This window comes from Festucalex cinctus, chromosome 18 (assembly GCF_051991245.1).
Source record: "Festucalex cinctus isolate MCC-2025b chromosome 18, RoL_Fcin_1.0, whole genome shotgun sequence".
NCBI classification, from domain to species: Eukaryota; Metazoa; Chordata; class Actinopteri; order Syngnathiformes; family Syngnathidae; genus Festucalex; species Festucalex cinctus.
Genome location: NC_135428.1, coordinates 11,301,259 through 11,324,345, shown reverse-complemented (window position 1 = coordinate 11,324,345; position 23,087 = coordinate 11,301,259). Strand labels below are relative to the sequence as shown.

At 44.7% G+C, this 23,087-nt stretch overlaps 4 protein-coding genes and 1 non-coding gene across 7 annotated transcripts; 3 read left to right on the top strand and 2 right to left on the bottom strand.

Annotated features, from left to right (window-relative positions):
* Nucleotides 1-14: 14 nt before the first annotated feature.
* On the bottom strand, nucleotides 15-6,311 carry aldh3a2b (aldehyde dehydrogenase 3 family, member A2b). 2 transcript variants are annotated; one of them, XM_077504805.1, is made up of 11 exons: nucleotides 6,177-6,311; nucleotides 4,836-4,998; nucleotides 4,533-4,764; nucleotides 3,416-3,501; nucleotides 3,110-3,318; nucleotides 2,911-3,028; nucleotides 2,648-2,789; nucleotides 2,400-2,566; nucleotides 1,625-1,724; nucleotides 721-956; nucleotides 15-505 (listed from the first exon to the last, which is right to left on the bottom strand). In XM_077504805.1, exons 2-11 carry the CDS (start codon nucleotides 4,995-4,997, stop codon nucleotides 488-490), a joined length of 1,470 nt encoding a protein of 489 aa, XP_077360931.1. In that variant the 5' UTR covers nucleotide 4,998; nucleotides 6,177-6,311; the 3' UTR covers nucleotides 15-487. The 2 variants fall into 2 exon arrangements, with proteins under 2 accessions (XP_077360931.1, XP_077360930.1); XM_077504804.1 differs by lacking the exon at nucleotides 6,177-6,311 and adding an exon at nucleotides 5,868-5,976.
* A 940-nt stretch (nucleotides 6,312-7,251) lies between these two features.
* trnat-agu (transfer RNA threonine (anticodon AGU)) lies at nucleotides 7,252-7,325 on the top strand. The gene has a single exon. It is a non-coding gene; the product is annotated as a tRNA-Thr (tRNA).
* Nucleotides 7,326-7,822: 497 nt separating this feature from the next.
* vtnb (vitronectin b) lies at nucleotides 7,823-11,989 on the bottom strand. Its single transcript, XM_077504807.1, has 8 exons — nucleotides 11,691-11,989; nucleotides 11,506-11,622; nucleotides 11,177-11,428; nucleotides 10,036-10,175; nucleotides 8,706-8,862; nucleotides 8,479-8,643; nucleotides 8,077-8,406; nucleotides 7,823-8,006 (listed from the first exon to the last, which is right to left on the bottom strand). The coding sequence occupies exons 1-8, from the start codon at nucleotides 11,950-11,952 to the stop codon at nucleotides 7,870-7,872; spliced, it is 1,560 nt and encodes a 519-aa protein (XP_077360933.1). The 5' UTR covers nucleotides 11,953-11,989; the 3' UTR covers nucleotides 7,823-7,869.
* Nucleotides 10,541-20,429, top strand: LOC144006118 (solute carrier family 13 member 2-like). Of its 2 annotated transcripts, XM_077504802.1 has the most exons (12): nucleotides 10,541-13,968; nucleotides 14,232-14,360; nucleotides 15,525-15,661; nucleotides 15,750-16,003; nucleotides 16,639-16,816; nucleotides 16,891-17,013; nucleotides 17,097-17,306; nucleotides 17,785-17,885; nucleotides 17,962-18,077; nucleotides 18,282-18,443; nucleotides 19,296-19,433; nucleotides 19,524-20,429. In XM_077504802.1, the coding sequence occupies exons 1-12, from the start codon at nucleotides 13,867-13,869 to the stop codon at nucleotides 19,647-19,649; spliced, it is 1,776 nt and encodes a 591-aa protein (XP_077360928.1). In that variant the 5' UTR covers nucleotides 10,541-13,866; the 3' UTR covers nucleotides 19,650-20,429. The 2 variants fall into 2 exon arrangements, with proteins under 2 accessions (XP_077360928.1, XP_077360929.1); XM_077504803.1 differs by lacking the exons at nucleotides 16,891-17,013; nucleotides 17,097-17,306 and having other exon boundaries at nucleotides 19,524-20,428.
* An 882-nt stretch (nucleotides 20,430-21,311) lies between these two features.
* LOC144006223 (beta-crystallin A1-like) lies at nucleotides 21,312-22,848 on the top strand. The gene is made up of 6 exons (XM_077504968.1): nucleotides 21,312-21,425; nucleotides 21,501-21,546; nucleotides 21,620-21,738; nucleotides 21,854-21,995; nucleotides 22,069-22,211; nucleotides 22,466-22,848. The coding sequence occupies exons 2-6, from the start codon at nucleotides 21,508-21,510 to the stop codon at nucleotides 22,611-22,613; spliced, it is 591 nt and encodes a 196-aa protein (XP_077361094.1). The 5' UTR covers nucleotides 21,312-21,425; nucleotides 21,501-21,507; the 3' UTR covers nucleotides 22,614-22,848.
* The last annotated feature ends 239 nt before the right edge of the window (nucleotides 22,849-23,087 follow it).

The following is a 23,087-nucleotide window of genomic DNA, read 5'->3' as shown; positions in this document are numbered from 1 at the left end:
AAAGCAGTCAAGAGGCAGATGTTAATGTATTTATTAGAATATTCATCTCAAATAGATTAATATGCATGAATATTTCTCAAATACAAAGCCTACAAGTGTTGTATAAACCTCGAGTAACGACAGCTACTACTACGCCTTAGTTTTGATTGCTTCTTAATACAAACATGAGGTGCTTTCAAAGATTCTGAAATTAAACAGGACAAACAAAGTGCTGATCAGTCGGTGGGAACCTTCCGGAGACTTCAGGCCGCTCGCAGCCTCGTGAAATGAAACTCATTCCCTTCGTGTAAAAACATCTTTTTTAAAAATGGGGTTTGGTCCTTCAATTCGTCACGTGACTGACGAACAAGTTGAAAAGCTAAAAACAAATCAGATTTGACGTGTTTTAAACGGATCAGCAGCTCAATGTATGCAAATAATGTGTGAAGTGATTGGTCAGTTGAGGGTGCTGGGGGTAGGACGTGGGTGGTCTTCAACGGTTGCACTTCTATACCATGCCGTACTTCTGCAAAACAGCAAACACACGTCAGTGACATGTCAGGCCCTGCATTTTGCACATTCTTCATTTTCAGCTTGTTGGCGGCCATTTTTGACCTCATTCCTTGCAGATCTGTTGTCGCTTGGAACTAACATCAATTCTTTAAATAAATATTGACATTCTTCTGTTTTAATTAAGGTTGTTTTCAATCTTTTAAGGTGAAAGTTGTGAGCGGTCTTCACCTGCACGATGACGGCCAGCACGGCGAAGGTGGCGAGCACGAGCAGACGCCGGGGCCAGCTGAAGTTCATCTTTTTGAGGATGAAGAAGCGCGCCCAGTCGAGCTTCTTGGCCGTGTGAGGAGGGTAGCGCATGTTGTTCATTCCCTCCATCTTCAGCGCCTTGATCAGGCATCCTCGCAGGTGGCTCAGCTGGTCGAAGGTGTGCTTGCCGTGGTAGCAGCCCATCCCGCTGTTACCTGCCGAAAGCGGCGGACATGGCCACAAATCACCACTAGAGGGCAGCACCTTGTGCCACTGCTGCCTCAGACGTCAACAATTTCACCAGGTGGAACAGCTGATGTCAGGTGGGAGGAGCTAATGTGGCTTTTGGAGTTACCCAGCATGCTAATGTTGCATGTTTGCATGTTGACATTCACTTTTCCCCCTTTTTTTATCAACAACATAAATCTAAAATCAAAATGTAGTCTTCACAATTAGATTTGTGTGCATGCCACTAAAAACAAGTAATGTAAAAAAAAAAAAAAAAAAAAAAAACTAAAAAAAAACAACAACACACAAGTAATGTAGTTCAAGTCCAAGCCAAATGGGGTTGTACATTGCATTTTAGCCAAGCAAGTTCTAAAATTGATGAGTCAGGTCTTGTGATTTACACCATTTTTGAGGGGTTTGCTACTACTACTACAATTCTGAGGGTTGAATTATGAAGACGTAAAGAGGCTGACTAGAGTCTCTCTGAAGGACTGAAAGACTAGGCCTTGTCAAGGTTCGAAATGCTGCTGTTTAGAGCGTGTCAAAGAGCTAAGGTTTGACTTGTGGCCTAAATGATTAAATAGTTTGAAAGATTAAAGTTCTGTCAGGGTCTAAAGGTTGAATCTTATCACGGGGTGTGCATGTGTGCGCTTACCAACGCCCCCAAAAGGCAGCGAGTTGACTGAAAAGTGCACCAGACAGTCGTTTGCCAAAAGTCCTCCGCTGGAGGTCTCGTCCCTCATTTTCTTGATGACCTTCACACAGGACAGCAAACGCGTTCAAGAAACAAAGGTTACGTTTATGTCACAACCACACTCTGGCCCGGAATGGCCCAACAATTAGTAGCCAAGGAACTTTTAGTCCAAGGGTCCAGGTGAACAATGAAACTGTGAAATGAACAGTGAAAAATTGATTGGAGTAGACTGTCAGACTGTCTCCAGAGAGAATTTGATTGTTATGGAAGTTGTATTATTTACTATATTTTATTTTTATATTCATTAAGTGTACACAGTCCTTTTGTGGTGTTCCAAAGTTAACAATTTATACTGCTCTCAGTTCCAGATTGGAGTCTTACTGGGTCACATACACAAGTGTCCGGTTGTCATGTCCGCATACCCGAGTGCCTGGTTGTCGTATCCCCGTCATGTCCTCATAACTAGGTGTCTGGTTGTAATGTCCCCAAACTCGTGTGTCTGGTTGTTTTGTCCTGTTATATAGTAGTAGTGTCCTGTTATGTCCCGGATCTTGCATAAAATGCAAACATATTTTTGACAAGAATGTCTGTATTGTATTCTAGGAAACTTGAACGGGTTGACCACACTGATAAAAGTCACCATGAGGTGCCCCTACACTAAAATTCCACATTTTTTTTGTTGGCCTGACATTTAGTATCAAAGTAACATTTTGTGCGGGGTGGGCAAACGTGGTACCTCGTTGTTATCAGAGAAGATGTACAGGGCCAAAGGTTTCTCGCCCTTGTTGATGAACTGGATAGCTTCATCCAGGCTATTGATGGTCAGGATGGGCAGCAGAGGTCCAAAGATTTCCTCTTGCATCACCTTGGCGTCAGGCTTGACGTCCCGCAGCACTGTGGGAGCTAGACCGTCACGCACGCAGAAATTCTGTTAGTCGTAAACCGGACCGAGTGGTCCACATGAGAGCGTCTCACGAGAATCACCTATGAAACAGTCTTCCTCGTTGTTGTCTCCGCCCACAGCGATGGTGCTGTCCTGCATCATGGACATGATCCTCTTGAAGTGGCGCTGGTTGATGATGCGACCGTAATCCGGGCACATCCTGGGGTCGTCCGTGTAGAACTCCTGCCAGAAAACCCAAGGTAGTACATTTGATTTCAATAGCACTAAAACTGTATCCAAGTGGTGTGGTGCAACAATGATTAGCTCGAGATTCAAACTTAGCAACTGGGAGTCGCGACAGTACCTTGATGGCCTTCTGGAGTTCTTGGATGACGCGCTGCTGCAAGGCCGGCTCACACAGGATGTAGTCGGGTGCGATGCAGGTCTGCCCGCAGTTGGTGAACTTGCCCCACGCCACCCGTCTGCACACGGACCGAGGCAACATACCGACACCGTTTCTTCAGGAATCGACCCGAGAGCGTCGGTCGGAGGCTTGGGCCTACCTGCAGGCGATGGTGATGTCGCACTTGCTGTCGATGTAACAGGGGCTTTTCCCGCCCAGCTCCAACGTGACGGGCGTCAGATGCTTGGCGGCCGCCGCCATGATCAGTTTTCCCACGGAGCTATTTCCCGTGTAGAAGATGTGGTCGAACTTTTGGCGCAGCAGCTCCTGCGTCTCGGCCACGCCGCCCGTCACCACCGGGTAGAGCTCCTACACGGCACACCATCCAAAAAAAACAACACGATATTTGGTGATATTGCGATATTGGTGAGATCTCAGAATCAAAGTATGCAAGCTCGTGTCTTACTTTGTCCAGGTAGAGCGGCAACAACTCCTCCATCACCTTGGCTGTGTGCACGCAAACCTCGGACGGCTTGATCACCGCCGCGTTACCTGACGGACGACATCTCGGTGAGTGGTTGAGCAGCAAATTAAAGACACACTTTGCATTACTTTGCATGTGTGCGTGGTTATACATGCTCATGCTCGTTGTCCTCACAAGTATGGAGGACCAAAACTGCCAAAATTAAAAATAAATAAATGACTAAAAGTGAAAAATAAAAATGGATATAAAAATTATAATTTGAAAATTATATCCTGAAAAATAAATATAAATGGAAATAAAATAAACACACACACACATACATAAATATATTTGTATTTAATTTTTTTATATCCGTCTTTATTTTCACTTTTAGTCATTTATTTAGTCATTTGTTTATTTTTAATTTTGGCAGTTTTGGTCCATACTGCCAAGTCAAGATGTTATTCAAATGAGGGGGCGGTCCTAAATGTGTCTTGGGTTGGACTCCGCTGTTGCAAACTGCCTGTCATTGATCGAGTGAGCAGCTCAGCGAACAAGGAAGTCTCTTCAGCTTGCAGTGGACAGCTCCAGCAATGGCCGACTAGTCCCACCCAAGATGCACTTAGGACTGCCCCCTCATTTGAATAACATTTCGACTTGGCATTACGGACCAAAACAGCCAAAATTAAAAATAAATAAATGACTAAATAAATAAATGACTAAAAGTGGAAATAAAAACAGATATAAAAAATATAATTCAAAATTAAATACAAATGTATTTATTTGTTTATATATATATATATATATATATATATATATATATATATTTTTTTTTTTTTTTTTACATAATTTTTTTATATCCATTTTTATTTCCCCTTTTAGTCATGTATTTATTTTGAATTTTGACAGTTTTGGTCCTTCATACACAAGAGGAAGACTGGGGGGAAAAAAAAACATCACAGCGTTACTTTCTTGTAACTGCCCTTTGAGCCAAACAAGTATGGAGCATCAGAGCAGGAAGTAGGTCACATGACCAAAAAAGAAGAAAAGTAGCCATGCTAGATGTGGGTCCATGTAGGTTGGTGGATCTGGTGGAATGTTATGCACACGGGTGTTGTACCGGCAGCGATGGCGCCGATGAGCGGCTGCAAGGTGACAGCCCACGGGTAGTTCCAAGCCCCGATGATCAGGACCACGCCCAGAGGCTCCGCCTTAATGTAGACCGTGTCCGACATGGTCAGGAGATTCTTCTCCACCGGCCGCGGCGCCGCCCACTCCTTCAACTTTCGGACAGCCAGGCCGATCTCCTCCTCCAGGCCCAGCGTCTCGTACAGCTGGACCACCACTTCGCTCTTGAGACACAAACGCACCCGATGAGCTTTCGGCATGCTTTTGGATTGCTGTCGAATTCGGTTTCGTCCACCTTGTTGAGGTCCTTCTTCAAGGCCTGCGCGATGTCATCGCGGCGCTCGGTCAGGAAGCGCTGAAGGTTCTGCAGCTGCCGGATGCGATGTTCCAGACATCTGGAACGGCCCGTCTCGAAGGCCCGCCTGGCGCCCGCCACCACCTGCAGCTCGCGAGACATCCTGCCACAGGGCCAACAATCATTAAGGGAACAAAAATAGAGGAGACGCGCCATATGCAAAGAATAGGCCATGAAAAATGCACCAGCTCAATGTTCACTGTCAAGTATTTAAAAAGTCTTTGTTTTATTAGTTGCAAAATCCAGTGTGACATCATCCCCCATATAGTGAGACAACTTACCCAATGGTGGGGCAACATGTCACAATTGCTTATAACGCCGCACTGACACCAAATAAGAAAATGACATAAATACAAATCTGGTCCACATTTTGTTTCTATATGTATTGACTCCAAGAAAGACATAAAAATGTGGACATCAAAGCCCCAGCGTCCCTAATGTTGATTAGTTGCTTATCAGAATGTTTTGCATTGATATATATCGCAATCACCATTTGCCTCCCAAAATCTGAATCAGTTGGGCCTGAATTTCAGTGCTTACAAGCATTTGGAGTTACAACCCTGGTCATGGAACAAATTTATCTTGTATCGCAAGTAGAGGTACAACAATAAATCAAAGAATCAACAACTAATCGCTGATCAAATAAATGATAATTAGTTTGACAATTGATTAATCATTTTGAGATATTTAATTTCAAAAGACCAAATCCTACAAATTTTATCCTTTGACTGTGAAATGTTTAATCAGTACATGAAAGCAGACATAGCCTACTCTCTTCAAAATAAGACATTTGCAAACGTCTGCTTTTACTTTGGAAAATATTTATGCTGATTTTATTTTTTATTTTTTTATTTTATTTTTTTAATGAACGCTATCTTGAAGCAGGGCAGGTGGTCAGTCAACTTAAATTCTTCAATGGTTAACTTTTTTTTTTTTTTCAATTCTTCAACAAGACATCAAAGTGTTTCATACGTCTCCCTCGGGCCGCCTATTATGGGCTGGCGCCGCTCGTTGTCCTCCGAGACGCTCGTGCTGAGGTCACTCGCACTTGAGATGAGGCAAGTCACGGACACAAAACGAAAACTTTTGAGTGCGTGAGCGCGCGCGCATGCGTGCGGCATGGCGAGTAGGCGACGACGCGCGTGCACGAGCAGCGGATCTTCGATTCGACTGGGTTCGGTTCGAGCTCGCCCGCACTTCTGCTACTGAAAGCAGTCCCCAAGGCGAACCGAAACCCGAAGAGGTTCACGAAGACGTAGCGTGTCCATGTACGGGCCTTACCTTGTGTAATTGGTGTTTATGGTGAACCGTGCGAGCAGTCAGCCGGACTGTAGCGGTCTTGACTCGCAGTGGCAGCCCCGCTATGGCCGCCTCCTAGTGGGCGGTGCTTGAAAGGACACAACAACACAGCTGCTTGCTTCCGTCCAATAGGATTTCAACAACTATAATGTAAGATTATTTTCATGTAAGAGGAAGCTAAAGCGGACACATTGAACATGTAGCACAACTTTATCAAACGTCTCAATTTTATTTATAAAGCGCTTTCACAACAGCCGCAGTTGTAACAAAGCACAAACACATAGAATAAAACATGAACAATAGACAAAATGTATGAAAGATTTACTTCCAGTCCTACATCCGCTTTGTGGTTTGAAGCGGTTCTGGGTGAAAGAGGAGCAATTTCAAAGTTTCCTTTGGATTACAGACGTCATGATTACAGTGAGTTACGTCTCTTACATGTCCGACAAACTCGGTGTGCAAACTTTTGTACTCGCGGCCACGTTGGACTGCAGGATTTTTGAAAATAAAAAAATTAATTGAGATTAATTTTGTTGCAAAAAGTCTAAAAACACATTTTATTAATTTTAGTTGGAAACCGGCTAATGAATGCAACAAAACATGATAGTTGGCTTTCTTGAGTGCAAGTTTGAAAGGACGTCGGTCAAAGGTCAAGCGGCCAACATTCACAGCACTCAGGCTTTTATGTCTTAGATTACAAACGCACACGCCCACAGAGTTCATGTTAGATGAACAAGGTGTTCCAAAAATGGTGCCATGATTTGGTTATCTAGTTAGAGTGTGGAAAATGTCACATTTGAATGACATGAGCATAGAAAGTAAATGGAATGTCCAACTTGAACTCAAGTGAACTTTTGTCTGGGTGCAGTCTGAACATGAAAATGCGTTTTGTGCTCATTGGTGCGGGTAAAACCGCGCAAATACAAAGTTTGGTACACGTCGTGACTCGTGACGCCATTTCTGCCGAAGTAGTTTATATCCAAATATATTGTAAACAAATCGGTAAATGTGTGCTGCGGTTATTTCACTAATAAGGTCTCACATGAATCCGTTAAGCGGCGCCGTGGCTTAGTTGGTTAAAGCGCCTGTCTAGTAAACAGGAGATCCTGGGTTCGAATCCCAGCGGTGCCTTTTCACGCGACGTCGCACCCCGTTCGTCAAGCAAACATAATTAATGAGCACGTGAAATGAAGAAAAAACAGTACACAGACTTTTTTTTGTATATGTTTTTATTTTATGTATATATGTATTTTTTGTTGTTTTTAATTCCCATTTATCTATTTTTTTGTGTTTAATTTTTGAATTATATTTTTATACCCGTTTTTATTTTCAAGTTCATTTATTTAATTATTATCTTGGGGCATATTTGCTCCTCCATATTGTCCAATTCACACACAATCACACAAAAGTGGAGAATGTGGTGGTGCTGGTGTGTAAATTGAGTGGTCCAGCAGGGGGCGCAGCTGAGTGCAGAAGACCATAGAATGTGGCCTGTCAATCACCCTTCTTCCAGGATTTTGATTGGCTGAAAGTTCAACACGTTAAATACAACCAAATTGTACTTAGCAGCCAGTGATTCTTTTGCATATATTTAGCTGTAAAAAAAAAGTGTCATGTTCAGAAAAACATTTTCTGTTGTATTGCCATTTATTTATTTATTTACTTATTTATTTATCTATCTCTTTTCAGCGTTCGTGGTGTCAGGAGCGTCTTCCTGCTGGCAGCCCAACCAGTACTTGGCAATGGATCGCGGGTAAGGCGGCACGGCCGGCGCCACGCGTTTCGTGCGCAGGTCCACCCGGTAGTACTGACCTGCACACACAACACGCGCACACGTCATACACGACGGCGCACACACAACAGCACACGCCCGTCGACTAACCTCTCTTGAAGAAGTAGACGTATTGAACGGGCGTGCTGACGGACATCTGCACCCGCACCGGCGCCACGGTGGCGACCTCCTCCTCTGATGCGTCGTCGTCGTCGAAAAAATCGACCCAGAAGTCGTCGAAAAGCGTTTGTCGACTTTGCCTACGTCGGTACTTTCTGCTGGGCTTCCTCCACCTGCGCGAGTGTCGCCTCCTAGCGGGCGGCGGCGGCGGCGGCGTGGGGTTGGGGCTCAGGAAGACGCGCCCCACCATGGCTGCATCCACCGGGGGGCTGATGCCAGGCCAGTTCCTGCTGATCAGGTGCGGCCCCGAGTGTCTGATGCCTGAAGGCCGAGATGAAAATGAGGATGAGGATGGCGGACGCGACATGGGAGGGTCCTGTGCCCGAGTCTGACCTGCGTCCGGAACCCCAAACAGTTCGCCAAAGAGGTTCTCCAAAGTGTGGTCGCAGAAGAGGTCGGTGTAGCGCGAGAATAAAAGCGATGGCGACGACTGACTCATCTGGACGCACTCGTGATGGGTCGGCTGGTTGAGAAACTCGTACACGTGATATTGATCACCTGACGAGGACATGCGTGAAGAGCGCAAGAGCACATTTGAAGGAAGTCCACGTGTCGCGTACCTTTAAAGAAGAAGGCCTTCTCTTTTTGGCGGTGATTGGACGCGGGGATGGCGAAGGCGGCATGGAGGTCGTCTGGAATGCCGTCGAAGCCCTCAGAAATGTCCCTCGGGAAGTCCTCGTCTAGGACGTCGCCGTCAAAACGCCAGTACTTCCTTCCCTGAGGGATGCCGGCAGGTGTGAAGTCAACCAGCCTTACCTTAACTTACCTCAGAGATTCCCAAGCGGGACATTTTTGGTTGCCATTCAAATGTTCTCATCTCAAATGTTCCTTGGCCAGTAGTGTTAATTTTTAACCTGGCAATAGCCAACCTCTCCACAGTAATTTGGTCAGGAAAAGGCGGGACATTCTGAACAATAATTCGAGCTAATTGGACGATGCGACATTCACACTTTTGTTTTAACCAATTACGGCCACGGGTGAAAATTTAGTGCTCGTTCTTGTCGAAGGGGGGAAAAGCACGAACATCTTACCAGCTAGAAATTCACAAAGCAGTTCAACATTCAATAAGGAAACGGTGAGTAATTTTGCGAGAACAGAATTGATTGCAGCGTCCATTCGTCCATGTTGGGTTTGTTTGTTAGCCCCTGCGTCGGCGCTGGCTTCCTGGTTTCGTCACAGTTGCAAATCCCGCCCCCAAACATGTCGCTCTATTTGCGCATGTTCGAACATATTTGCGAGTAGGTTCGAACATACTCACCAGCCAAAAATGTTTACTCCACATTGACAGCTCTACGCTTCCATAATAGTCCAAGAAAACATAGTTTTCGTCAACAAAAACTGTCAACATTTTAGTCTAATTTTAGTCAGAACAACCATTTTACCCATGTATATTTTTTTGTCAGCATATTATATTGAAACTTTTCGGATCTAAAACTAATTCACATAAAATGTTCTCATCTTTTTGTTGAAAAACAACTTCACACACAATTACAGTGGCTACTATCCATGCTATGAGCTAGTAAGTTAGCCAGCATTAGTTAGCAGTCGCATTAACATTATTGTTGTATAGCCGTTGGATTAAAGATACATTATAACTATAATTTACTATTTTTTTTAACCTTTCACCGCCTGTCCCATATGTTTAGTCCAGTTATTATTAAGTCAAGGACATTTTCGTCTCGTCTTCATTAGTCGACGAAAATGCATACTGATTTAGTCCCAGTTTTTGCTCATTAATGAGGGTTCTACTCTAGTCTAGTTTTAGTCTGGCGAAAAATGTGTGTTGACGAAATTATTTTCGTTTAGTTTTTGTTGATGAAATTATCACTATTGGCCAGCATTCGGGTTGTGACACACTGCATTAGCTTATGCTACGCTAGCTTGGCTCACCTTAAAAATGTAGGACTTCCCCTGGCAGTTGATGCGCGTGAAGGCGGCGTCCACGGGTCCCGCCATCCCCCACACGTCCTGGATCAGTTTGGGGTAACCGGGAAGCACGGCTTTGTCGTCCAGCTCGAAGAAATACTCGCCTGCGAGGAGGTTGCCGTTCCAGGTCAGTAACTACATGCTAGCATGCTAACGCCCAATCACTGACGAATTTTAATGTGAGGGAGGTATTATTATTCCTTTACTCCTGTCTGATGGAGACCTCCCTCACGTGTCTCCAGCAGGGTTATTATAGTTTTATAATTTTTCATTTTAGTTAGTCTTTTCCATTGGCTGCTGCTAGGTAGGGATGTAACGATAAGCGCAATATTATGATATTGTGATATTAAAATTGCCACAATATCATCGTCATCATGTTCACAATATTTAAATGCAACTCATCTGTTAAAAAAAAAGTCAGGTTGATTTGCATTTGTGCAGTTCTAGCACCCTCTGTTGGCTAGTTTTTTAGTCCAATTTAATTTTCATTAGGGATGTTTTGGCCCTTCTATATTTAAAATCTACACTAATTGTCAGATGAAGTGGAGCGTAATATGCCTGTGAAGCAAGTCAATATGAACTCAATGTGTGCGTGCATTAACAACATAACATAATAATAAACAATAATAGTAACTTAACATTACTGTTATGTACAAAAGCACAATGTTGTGCTTTTTTTAGTATGAGTCCATTTTTTTTTGCCAATATTGTGACCTTTTTTTGTATCGCCAACCTCGTGATAATTATTGTGATCATTATCGTATCATGAGCGTATCGTGACGTTTAGATATTGTTACATCCCTACTGATCGGTGACGTCACTTCTGTGTGACACACTTTCAAACGTCCTTTTTCTGGTTAATATCAAAATAAATTTCTTAAAAATCACTTTTAAAATCATCCCCAAAGGCTCATGTAGTTTCAGTTAGTTTTGACTTTTTAAAAAGCATTTTCGTTTTTATTTTATTTCGTTAATGAAATTGTTTTTTGAATTTTAGTTTTAGTTGTAGTTAATAACCTCGGTCTCCAGTTGGTCCAAAATGCTCATGTTCGTAATATGTCCTCAACATTTTTAGATTCTTTTGTTGATCTTGTCTGTCCTGTACCTCTGAAGGCATACACAGATCCGTTCTTCAGCTGCAGGAAGGCGTCAAATGGCCGCGCGCTACAGGTGGCCGCGTCTTGGTCCGTAAGTGGCGGCGTCGGGCGCTGGGGTCGAGGCTGCTCGGAGCTGGCCGGCACCGCAATGGTAGTCGGCACCGCGATGGTAGTCGGCATCGTGGTTGGAGCCAACGCGTCCACAGGCGTCTCCAACATGGTTTGGTTGTCTTCAGCTTCTTGGAACGTGTCGCCACGCGCTGAAGGTCGCACACGAGACAAACCCACTTAACATGAGGATGCACTTGAAGGACACATGTCAAGGTCAGTCACTCACTTTTTTTGGGACACATTTGGTAAAAGTCGTGACAGCAGCTTCCGTAGTAAACGCACATGGAATCGCACTGACACTTCTTTAACGGGTCGAAGGAACCGCAGCGACCGGAGCACGTTTCTGCACACACGCAGAATCATAAGTCATCACAAACATTTTTAACAGATTGTGCATGAGAGTTGATGTACCGTCTGCAGCCAAGATGGCGTCCATCGTCATCATCATCATCATTGTGATGATGAAGATGCGCAGTGTCTTCATGACGGCGATTGAAGAAGAAAAACAAGAAACGTTGAGAAGGGAAAAGTTTTTCTCCCAAAACGACGACGTCAAGCGAGTAATCTGTCCGAGTTGAAAATGGTAGCAGGACGGGGATGAAAAACACGCTGATGTGGGGACGTCCAGCCGTGTCATTGATCTAGCTGCCACCTCCAAAACCTCGAAGGTCATGTTTATTTTGTGTGTGGGGGTGTGTGTAGACACATACACAATCGCCATGATGTTTTGTGTTAAAGTGTGTTTTTAAAACGCACACACACTATTGATTTTGAGAGTAAACATGAGCAGACTATGACCTTGATCATGTTGACACGTACGAACACATCAAAAACACTTTTTTGCGTGTTTTTGTATGTTTTGTGTGTGTGCGCTTGTGTGTATTGCATTAAATAATGATTTTAATGACGTTTATAGTGACAAGAATGTGCCATATGACCATCATGAATGTTGATGATGACCTGTCTGCTCCCGTGAACTTTTCATCCCGTCTCATCCCAAACCTGTGATAAGAAGTTGAGTCACGTGACCCACAGGATTCCCGAAAAAAAAGTCAGCCTCTCGTTGGTGATGACGGTTATCATGATGACAATGTTGATGACGATGGTGGTGATGATGATGTTGATGATAATGATGATGGTGGTGATGGTGATGTTATGATAATGGTGATGATGATGATGCTGGGGATGATGAAGATAATGATAACGATTTTGTTGAGTTTAAAGTGTATATATTATTATGTATTTGCTAAAATGTTTTATACTCATATGAACTTTAAGTGAACTGCTTTTCTTCAGATGAACTGCATCAGACAGTGTGGCTGTGTTTATAATAAGTCACACCATCTGGTACGGAAGTGAAAACGAGAACTTTCATTGCTAATTGATAATCACATGCTTATTTGCAACACACTTACATCCAAACAGACAGGTATGTTATTTTAAGATAATGCAGCGTTGCACTATTGCGCTTTCCCAACCCCCTAGTAGTGCAACGCTGTTTTTTAAAACCGGATAGGAAATAATCCCCAATAAAAAAAGAGGATGCAAGAGAATTGCCAGAGCATCTTTGACAGCTTGTGCCTGGCAACTCTGCTATCCTCGCTGCGAGTAAAAACAAATAAGTCTTGTCTTCTCATCCTTGTGTTGTCATTCTTATATGTTTTGGTGTGTAAACCTAACAGATTTTGATAATGATGATGATGCTGGTGATGATAATGATGATGGTGATGATGAGGAAGACGACGATGATGATGCTGGCAATAATAGTGATGGTTAGGTTATGATGATGGTGATGATGATGATGATGCTGGGGATGATGAAGATAATGATAACGATTTTGATGATGATGATGATGTTGATGATGATGATACCGTAATTTCCTGACTATAAGCCGCATTGCCCACAGTGAAACATGAGATATTTATTTAAAAAAAAAAAAGGCGGTACACAGAAAGAGTTTTCAAAGGTTTAATCATATACCTTAGCTTTTCTTTCCAAACAGTGCCTGTGACGTGGACGTAGCACAGCAGCAATACAGTAGTAACACAGCACGAGCAGGGCTGGTTAAAAATATCATACTTCTTGAGACTTCTATTTCCATTCCAACTGCAGTATGGCCTCTCTGGCCAGTAGGTGGTGCCGATGCTCCTGTCAACTTGTTTGGTTGTCCACCTTTTAAAGGACGAGGTGAACTGAGCTGGCTGCTTGTGAAGAGCGAGAAAGGTCAACATCTCATGATGACCTGTCATAACATTAGGCGTTAGGATTTTTTTAATATATATATATATATAAGTAGTAATACATGGGGAATTGAGAAAATCATTTACAGTATACATATATTTTTGTATATGAAATAAAATGCATGAGGGTCTTAACAGGGGTTACATAGATTTTTCCTGCCATCCCTGCGTCACATCAAGACTTTGTCGATGTCTCCAGTGGGATTGGTCGTTTTTCACATCCAAAGTTGAGGCGTGTACCCGATGAATTGTCCAGCACGCAGTTAATGTTTGATAAGGTCCGCATATAAAAATGCTCTCACTGCCTCCTTCTTGTCGTCTTCTTCGTCGTCTTCTTGTGGATCATCATGGGGCGCGTCATCAGCTGGCTTTGGCACCACCGCAACTATGTGATCACGTTGGGGGTTCCGGTGGTGCTCCTCCCGCTGCCCCTCGTCAGCCCCACCTCGGTGAGCCGTGCTCTGATTTTCTTGGCTGCCTCGTGGCTACTTTGGCATTCTAACTAATTGCATTTGAAAATGCACATGTGACATGTATGACATGAAGACGTTTTCTTATTTGAGGTCTGCTGGGCCTTGTTTTTTCGAAAAGCCTGATTTGAGTTTGTTGGCAGGTGAAAACAGCCACTCCAAAGGAATCTGTACAAATAGAAAACTGTGTGTGTGCGTGTGTGTGTGTGTGTGTGTGTGTGTGTGTGTGTGTGTGCGCACAGGAGGCGCGCTGCGGCTACGCCATCCTGTTGATGGCGCTGTACTGGTGCACGGAGTGTTTACCCCTGGCGGTGACGTCCTTGTTGCCGGTGGTGCTGTTCCCCATGATGGGCATCATGCAAGCGGGACAGGTAAAAACCGGCAGCACCTCAACTTATTTAACTCTTTGACCACCAAAAACGTTTAATAACGTTTAGTAAAATCACGATGTATGCTGCCGTAAACGTAAAATGACGTCACCTACTTTTTTTTTTTTTTTTTTAAATATACCAGTGGTCAGTGCAACGTCCAAGTGCAGCGCAACCGTGTCAATGAGTTGTGAAATCAAAACACCCACTAACTATGGCCAGCAGATGGCAGCATTGTATCTCTTTTCAATGGGCTGCCGGTGTATGGAATTACTCAACTCAACTCAAGTTTATTTAACCTCGCAGCAGTTGCTGCTCGGGCCCTAACTAGAGCTGCAAATTACAATGAAATGTGACGCAGTCTGATGAAATCGAACGTTTTCAAGGCTGACGTGAAGGCTCAAAGCCTTTGTATCATTAAACCTAATTTAACGGAGCGTCACTAAACAAAAAATATTAGTATCAAAGTCACTGTTGTGGAGAATATGTATCTTTTCTTTTCAATTTTCGCTCAATGTCACTCAAATTACCTATTTTCAAATGGTGATGACTAAAGAGCGGAATAAGGTAGAAACATACTTTTTTTCTAATGAAAGAATGGAATGCCAATCTTTCATGTGGTACCCATGTTGTATATGTGGCAAAAGAAGACAATATTCTGTTTGCCTCGAAAAATGAGTTAAAATGCTCGAAATCAGCTGCCATTGGAGGTTGTTTTTTGATACCATGTGGCAGTAAGAGTTAAAGAGTAATTCTACAAATAGTGTTCAAGTGATTTAGAGATACTTGGAAAGTGTCGTGATTTCGTGATGTTATAAGGTGACAATTGAGGTGTCGGGTGACATGTTATGACATGTTTATGACATGTGGAAGTCATCGGGTGAAGCAATTTTATAGCACCAGCAAGGCGTCAAGTCAGGTCAGGTTTGTGTGGCAGCTGTCACCAGACAAACGAAGACTAGCTTGATTTATTGACATGATGAACGCGTCAACTCACGTTTGCTTGGTAGATGGAAGGTGACGTCACCGCGATCAGGTGACATGATTTAATGACATCACCACCGCTAGGTGCTATGATTTAATGACATTGCCACAATCAGGTGGCATGATTTAATGACACCATCTTGATAAAGCGTAAGAAGCCATCCAAGGTGTGTTGCATTGCAGGTGAGCAGCGAGTACCTGAAGGACACCATCATGCTGTTTATCGGTGGTCTTCTGGTGGCCATCGCGGTGGAGCAGTGGAACCTTCACAAGCGCATCGCCCTGCGGGTTCTGCTGATGGCGGGCATGCGCCCTGCGCTGTGAGAACTTCCCGTGTACCGACACTCCGCTTACCTTTGGGTCAAGGAAGCATAATCAGAGCATTGAACTCCCCCGTGTGCTCCTCAGGCTGATGATGGGCTTCATGATGGTGTCGGCCTTCCTGTCTATGTGGATCAATAACACGGCCACCGCGGCCATGATGCTGCCCATCGGGCAGGCCGTCTTGGAGCAGATGAAAGCCACGCATAGTGGCCAGATCCACACAGACACCACCGACCCCGGGGATCGGGACCATCCCGCCTTGGAGATGGAAAACTCGACAACCAAGGAGGAAATGAAGAGGGAAAAACATCCGGACGCCAGGCAGGAGGAAGCCACGAGTAAGGAGACGGCCGCGTCCTGAAGCTGGAGTACTTGGTGGTCTTTATTTTCCTCAGGAACCCTGTGGTGGTCATGTGTAACAAGGTCCATGTTAACCCTCTCACAAGTATTCCAGTAGTTCCACCATGACAACAAAGTCAGTTGACTGCAACAAATGTCAGTCCAGTAAACACGGGAGTGGCCAAACCTGCTTTTTGAGGCAGGCAGACCAATTTTTGTGGTCCATTTAGCACCCAATGACAGCACAACTCCAAAAAACAAGACGTTTTCCCCATGGTTTCTGTAGCATAATTCACTCGTTATTGAATGTAAAGTTAATTGATCAATAGTATGTTGTCGCCATCCTTCAGCTGGTCAATAAATATTGTGTTAAATAGCATGTGAGTTCCATGAAATTTGGTGCCCCGACTGAGGAACAATCTCACGACTTTCAAGTAGTGCTTCCTCAAGGTTTCAATTAACTAACGTGGTGTTAAACTCAACATATATAGCCAAAATATTTGAGCAAGAGATCGCTCTATTGCTGTTACGCATGAATTCTACATGAAATAACCGCTAATCTACGCTCCATTTCAGTTCAAGTTATGAAAAGGTGGACACAATAAAAGCTAAAGACGACACTTGTGGTGGTCAGATAACGCGGACGGAGATCCAGAAGAGCGTCAGGACTCCGGCAGGACACAGGAAGAGGACGTCTTTGCGCGTTTGTCCAAAGGCATCAGTCTTAGTGTCTGCTACTCGGCGAGTATCGGAGGAACCGCCACGCTCACCGGGACCCTGCCCAACCTCGTCCTCAAGGGACAGCTTGACAAGTAGGTCCTGTCACACATGCATCCTCCATCTTGTTTTTCTTCTTCTTGTGGAGCACATAATGACTCGTGCGAAGGATATTTCCAGAGAACAAGGACATCATCAACTTCACCAGCTGGTTTGGCTTCGCCCTCCCAAACATGCTCATCATGCTGCTGCTCTCTTGGCTCTGGCTACAGTTCATGTTCCTCGGATTGAAGTAAACACCACGCAACACGTCATCTTCATCTGTTCCTCTAGCAGTCTTCATGTCTTTTCTTTCACGCGTTTTTCTTGGCCCAGCTTCCGCCGTACGTTTGGCTGCGGCTCAGCGAGCGATCGCGACCGTGAGGTGTACGCCGTCATGAAGCAGGAGTACAAGAAGTTGGGTGGCATGAAGTTCGCCGAGGGGGCAGTCCTGTGCCTCTTCATCCTGATGGTGCTCTTGTGGTTCACCCGAGACCCGGGCTTCGTTGACGGTTGGGCCACCGTCCTGTTCAACAAGAACGGCCCGTGAGTGCAACTTGGCTGATGGATTTTTTTGGACTTCTTGGATTTCTTTGGCTGCGATTGGCTGGCAACCAGTCCAGGGTGTACCCCGCCCACTGCACAAAGCCAGCTGAGATGGGCTCCAGCACCCCCCGCGACCCTTGTGAGGAATAAGCGGTCAAGAAAATGGATGAATGGATGTGTGTGTCCAATCAGATTCCAGCTTCTGTGTTGCCCTGGCAGTCTCAATTCCCTGGGGGCCTTCGCAGTCCATAGTGCTAAATCGTCCTCATTGATGACATCATCATGTTTCTGTGCTCTGATTGGGTGGACAGATCAATACTTACTACGACCAAGTTGGTCGAGCAAAACGTACAGTGTTATTTCTCCTCTTAACTCCCCACTTGGCCCCAATGCAAGTAGACGCCAACAAGCTAAAGGAGAAGCCAAAAGTGCGACAAACGCTAGCGGTACCTAATGAAGTGTCCTGTTTACATGACAGCTTCGTGTCCGACGGAACGGTGTCCATCTTCCTGTCCATGCTCTTCTTCGTCATTCCCTCGCAGCTGCCAAGCCGTAGAGGCTACGGTCACGACGACGCAGGTGAGCGGCGCTCGTCGACATACCGTAAGTAGCTGCGAGGGCGACCCATCCTCCAAAATGTTGCGGGCGCTTGCAGGTGTGAAGGTGAAGGCTCCCGTCACGCTGCTCACCTGGCAGCTGGTCCACGAGCGCATGCCCTGGAACGTGGTGCTGCTTCTCGGCGGAGGCTACGCGCTCGCAGCAGGAAGTGAGGTGAGCGCTTACTCTTTGCTTTTACTCCATGTTCCACGGGGGTTGTACCTTCCATGTTTGCTTTTCATAACTTACCACTTATCCCAAATTTTCCTTGGAAGTATTTGGTCATGTGATGACATCTAGACGGTGTCAGGTGATGGGATTTAATGACATCCTGAGATGTCAAGCAACATGATTTGACTTCCGAGATTTTGGCGTCAGGTGTCGGGTTTGTCGACGTGGCTGGGCGACAGTTTGTCGCCGCTGGAGAAGATCCCCGCCTTCGCCATCTCGCTGTTGTTGTGCCTCCTGGTGGCCATCTTCACTGAGTGCTCCAGCAACACGGCCACCACCACGCTCTTCCTGCCCATCCTGGCGTCCATGGTGAGCCACGCGGGCTAACCCGCTAAACCGTTAGCAAAATTTGAACTTCGCCTCACTTGACTCATCATCAAATCTGATGTGCACGAGTACTATTCTCCAAATGGAATGTAACATCTTGATAAGTAGTCCTGGAGAATGTTCAACAAAATAGCAGCGCTAGCAGTACTAAGTTAGCGCTGTCAAAGTCGCTATTTTGAGCCATAGCTGCTACGTTGCTAGCATGACTTGATCAAAATGGTGTGTCACTAACACTAAGTGTTCTCGGTTTAGAGTTGTATTTTTTGGGATAATGAATGAAATATGAAAACAAAGAGAAATTCTGTGTTTTTTCTGACTGCCTGAGGTTCCATCGCTCCTCTTCTCTTTGCTGAAAATTTGCATTTTTAAGCTAGTGTGCCATTTGTTTTGTTTTGGAAAGAAAGTTATTTTTGGTGCGCTTACTTCGTCCATACATGTCAGGCCACCAGGCGATGGTGTGGAGTATCATGGAGGGAGTCTCCAATGAGGATTACATTTGATGTTTTTGATGGAAAACGGCAACATGAAAGTTGGCGAGCCTGAAATAAACGACACAACATCATCGCACTTCTTCCGTAACTGTAAAAGCCACAAAGGCAGTCAAACATTTACTTATGTTGGTTATGTTTCATTGAAGAGACAATAAAAGTTGTAAAACTGGGGTAACTTAGGTCCATTTAAAAAAATGTGATTGGCAATTGCGTGCCGTGCTCAATTGTTGAGTTGCGACTTCCTTATGACTTGGCATACTTTAGCCTGCGTCGAGCGGGAGAAGGCTGCCGGGGTAGAAAGCTTTTCCCGCTGGCAACTTGTGTCTATTTGGTGGTCCCGCAGGCCGTCAGCATCAAGCTCCACCCCCTTTACGTGATGCTTCCCTGCACCATCTCGGCCTCACTGGCCTTCATGCTGCCCGTGGCCACGGCCCCTAACGCCATCGCCTTCTCCTTTGGGAACCTCAAAGTCATGGACATGGTGAGATGCTATTTGACGAGCCACTTCGTGTCTGTTTTGGTGGTGGAATCCACAAACAGGATGTTGCTATCCACTTCCTGTTTCCCGCAGGTGAAAGCCGGATTCATGCTGAACATCATCGGAATCCTGACCATCAATTTGGGCATCAACACGTGGGGATACGCCATGTTTGACATGGGCACCTTCCCCACCTGGGCCAACATCTCGCAACCCTGAGTCCAAAGACGTACAGCAGGACGGACAGAAGAACGGATGCTGATGGATAAGAGGCGAGTGAGTTTGAGGACAATGACCTTACGTGAACTTCCATCGTCTTGTTTTGATGGGCGAGGTGGGATGAAGACGTTCTGCAAGTTGTGCCTGGCACGAGACGCCCTCACATGTTGTCTGCTGCGAAATGAGCTTTTATTTGCCTTGTAAACTTTGATTGAACTCGAAAAATGTTGTCTGGGCATTTATTAACTTTGATCAACTTTGACTATATGCTGAGACTAATTTAGCTGTACGTACTCCACTCGATTTGATCATTTTAGGGTGGGCCATAAGTTTTTTTAAAGATCTTTTTTGTTAATGTATTGCAGAGTTTGTAAAATGATATTTGAAACATAAAGTTGATTTTTATATGTACAGTATGTAAATTCACAGCTCAACTTGTATATAAAAACATCACTGACTTTTGCTTTTTTGTACAACTGAAATATGATTAAACAACACAGTCAGCGTCTTTTAAACATAAAAGGAATTTTATGACACTTTTTTAAATTTCCTTTATGATTTTTTTTTATTATTTTTTTTATTTCACATCATTGCATCATGTTCCTTCTCGCTCATGTTGGAATGTCTTCCATACTTGTTAAAACGGAATCAAATCTCACACACGTGCGCACACGCGTGTGCGAGATTTATACACAGATAGACACAAAGCAGCTCAGATTGTTGTGACAAATGTCCACCAAACGTTCCTGGAACTTTTCATTCTTGTTGCCTGCACTTCTTGCAATTAAAAGTTTCGAATAAGCCCCAAAAATACGGGGTCTCTTTTTGGCCCAGCTCCAGGGGTGTCAAACTCAATTTAATTTAATTTTAATAATCAATTTAACCCAAATTTGAGTGGGCGGCACCAATTTTTTTTATTATTATTATTATTATTTTGGTGCAAATAGTTACATGTACATTCTGAAAATATTCCCATCTATTTCATTGTTTATTATAAATTAAAAATCATCATTATTACAGAGTAATTTCTTTAAAAAAATAAAATAAAATTGCATCAAATCTGAGTAACAGCCAAATTTCAGAATGTCATTTAAGTGGTTGTCAATGTGGATAAAAATAGCAAATAATAAAAGAGCAAAAATTATAAAAATAGCAAAAATAAATTTTAGTGAAAAATTGCAGTTCATATTCTGTCCTCACGGGCCAAATTAGACCCCGCGACTGGGCAGTTGTGGGCCAAGTGTCATATGCTTCACATCAATGACGATGGACTGTAATTGTATGCTCCATAGTTGTTCGTAATGTGTCTGTGTGATGCGACATGAACGCCTCACATGCTCTGCTGAGTTAGCGTGTCGCTTTGTCACGTCCAAGAGGCACACGCATCAGCAGAAACACACGCACGCACATTCCCGCCCTGCAGGAATGTCCTGTGTTATTTTGTTTATCATTTGAGCCCAATTTTGCTTCTCAGGGGGCAGGATAAGCCAATGAGGTGAAGGCACGTACGCGCGCGCCATTCATAAGTCTCTGAGGGTCCAAATCATTTTAATGTGAGTGAATGAGATCCAGATCTGAAGTTGATTAGCACCAAACTGAACATGTCCTGATTGTGTGTCACCGTGTGGCAACAAAGGCATCAGTTCCAAAGCAAAGTGCTGACATGGGGCCTCCTCCCCATCCCCCTCGAATGCTTTGTATATAAGCCCCCCGTACGCGTCGCCTCGGCAGCCCCGTCAGTGAAACCCTGCGACTCTCAGATCAGCACTTTGCTCGGTAAGAAAGTTTTCGAGTCCATGTTTTCTTTCGTCCTAGTGACCTGAAAATTTTCCACGTTTATTTCCCACCCAGGAAGAAGATGGCTCAGACCAACCCCTCACCCACCGGCCCCTGGAAGGTGAGTCCGCAGACCCACCAACGATGACACAATAGACTACCTGGAGTGAGGCTAGTTGCGTTTGTGCGTGCAGATAACGGTGTACGACCAGGAGCACTTCCAGGGAAAGCGCACAGAGTTCACGGCCAGCTGCCGGAACATCCTGGAGTGCGGCCTGGACAACATCCGCTCCCTCAAGGTGGAGTGCGGCGCGTACGTATGCTCCTATCTGGGATGACAGGGTGAATAGAAAGGGACAGACTCCACTTGACGGAGACATTAACTAACACTAACCGGCACCCATTACTGACTTACTTGTGGCATCCAGCTGGGTGGGCTACGAGCACTCGAGCTTCTGCGGCCAGCAGTTTGTCCTGGAGAAAGGCGACTACCCTCGCTTCGAGGCCTACAGCGGCAGCAACTCGTACCGCATCGAGAGGATGATCTCCTTCAGGCCCATCTGCTGCGCCGTAAGCTGACAATAATGACAACCGGCGAGCATCACGCCACTTGGCTCATCTTTCTTCTCCTCGTTTTTTTCAGAACCACAAGGAAGCTCGCATGACCATCTACGAGATGGAGAACATGACGGGTCGCCAGTTTGAACTGTCCGACGACTACCCCTCCCTGCAGGCTATGGGCTGGTTGAACAACCAGGTTGGATCCATGCACATCCAGAATGGAGCGTAAGTTTTGATTCTCATTGTTGAACTATCAGAATTACTCACTGCATTGTTGCTATGCACTCCTAGCGCTAATTTGTTAGCTTCTCACACTAACCTCTTGTCTGCTGTTGTTAAATCTGTTAGCTTCAGAAGTTAACCTTTTAGCTGCTAATGTCAAACGTTTTAGCTTTTACTGCTAATCTGTTTGCGCCTGATGTCAAACATGTTAGCTTCTGATGCTAACCAGTTAGTTTTCCCTGTTTCTTCTCCGTCAGGTTCGTGTGCTATCAGTATCCGGGCTACCGAGGCCAGCAGTACATCGTGGAGTCGGACTGCCGTGGCGGCGAGTACAAGTCCTTCCGGGAGTTAGGCTCTCACGCTCAGACCCCCCAGATTCAGTCCATCAGGAGGATCCAGCACTGAGGTTGTCTTTTGCATCCTCCCTCCTTTTCCTCCTCCTCCATCTTGCCGCCATCCTCGGGTCCGGTCGGTCCAAGCGGCATCCTGGGTGGATTTAAGGTGCTTCACTGTGGTGCACAGAACTTTTGTATTTTGACATGATGAAAGATGTGAGACCTATTTGAACAAGGTGCCAACATTTTGTCATTAGTTTCTCTTCATCGTATTTGAATAAAAATAATAAAGACAAACAAAACAACATTAGCGTCATATTGCTCTCGTCACTTCTTTCACACATCATTATCATCGAATATTTGTTTCACTGAGTCCGACTCTTAACATATTTCACATACAACATATTTCACATGTTCAACACTGGGAAAAAAAACAAAGCTGTAACTGAAATTGTACGAGAGAGAGAGAGAGAGAGAGAGAGAGAGAGAGAGAGAGAGAGAGAGAGAGAGAGAGAGAGAGAGAGAGAGAGAGAGAGAGAGAGAG

Excerpts from the sequence above, each read along its gene's own strand:
- aldh3a2b (XM_077504805.1), bottom strand. The coding sequence starts at position 4,997 with ATGTCTCGCGAGCTGCAGGTGGTGGCGGGCGCCAGGCGGGCCTTCGAG. Across the intron at positions 2,790-2,910 it reads AACTCCAGAAGGCCATCAAG|GAGTTCTACACGGACGACCC; the intron begins GTACTGTCGCGA and ends GTTTTCTGGCAG. Across the intron at positions 957-1,624 it reads GCTGCCTTTTGGGGGCGTTG|GTAACAGCGGGATGGGCTGC; the intron begins GTAAGCGCACAC and ends CGCTTTCGGCAG.
- vtnb (XM_077504807.1), bottom strand. The coding sequence starts at position 11,952 with ATGACCTTCGAGGTTTTGGAGGTGGCAGCTAGATCAATGACACGGCTG. Across the intron at positions 8,644-8,705 it reads GAAGGCCTTCTTCTTTAAAG|GTGATCAATATCACGTGTAC; the intron begins GTACGCGACACG and ends TGTCCTCGTCAG. Across the intron at positions 8,407-8,478 it reads GTTTGGGGTTCCGGACGCAG|GCATCAGACACTCGGGGCCG; the intron begins GTCAGACTCGGG and ends CTCGGCCTTCAG.
- LOC144006118 (XM_077504802.1), top strand. The coding sequence starts at position 13,867 with ATGGGGCGCGTCATCAGCTGGCTTTGGCACCACCGCAACTATGTGATC. Across the intron at positions 15,662-15,749 it reads GCGGGCATGCGCCCTGCGCT|GCTGATGATGGGCTTCATGA; the intron begins GTGAGAACTTCC and ends TGTGCTCCTCAG. Across the intron at positions 17,886-17,961 it reads CTACGGTCACGACGACGCAG|GTGTGAAGGTGAAGGCTCCC; the intron begins GTGAGCGGCGCT and ends GGGCGCTTGCAG.
- LOC144006223 (XM_077504968.1), top strand. The coding sequence starts at position 21,508 with ATGGCTCAGACCAACCCCTCACCCACCGGCCCCTGGAAG. Across the intron at positions 21,739-21,853 it reads CTCAAGGTGGAGTGCGGCGC|CTGGGTGGGCTACGAGCACT; the intron begins GTACGTATGCTC and ends TGTGGCATCCAG. Across the intron at positions 22,212-22,465 it reads ATGCACATCCAGAATGGAGC|GTTCGTGTGCTATCAGTATC; the intron begins GTAAGTTTTGAT and ends CTTCTCCGTCAG.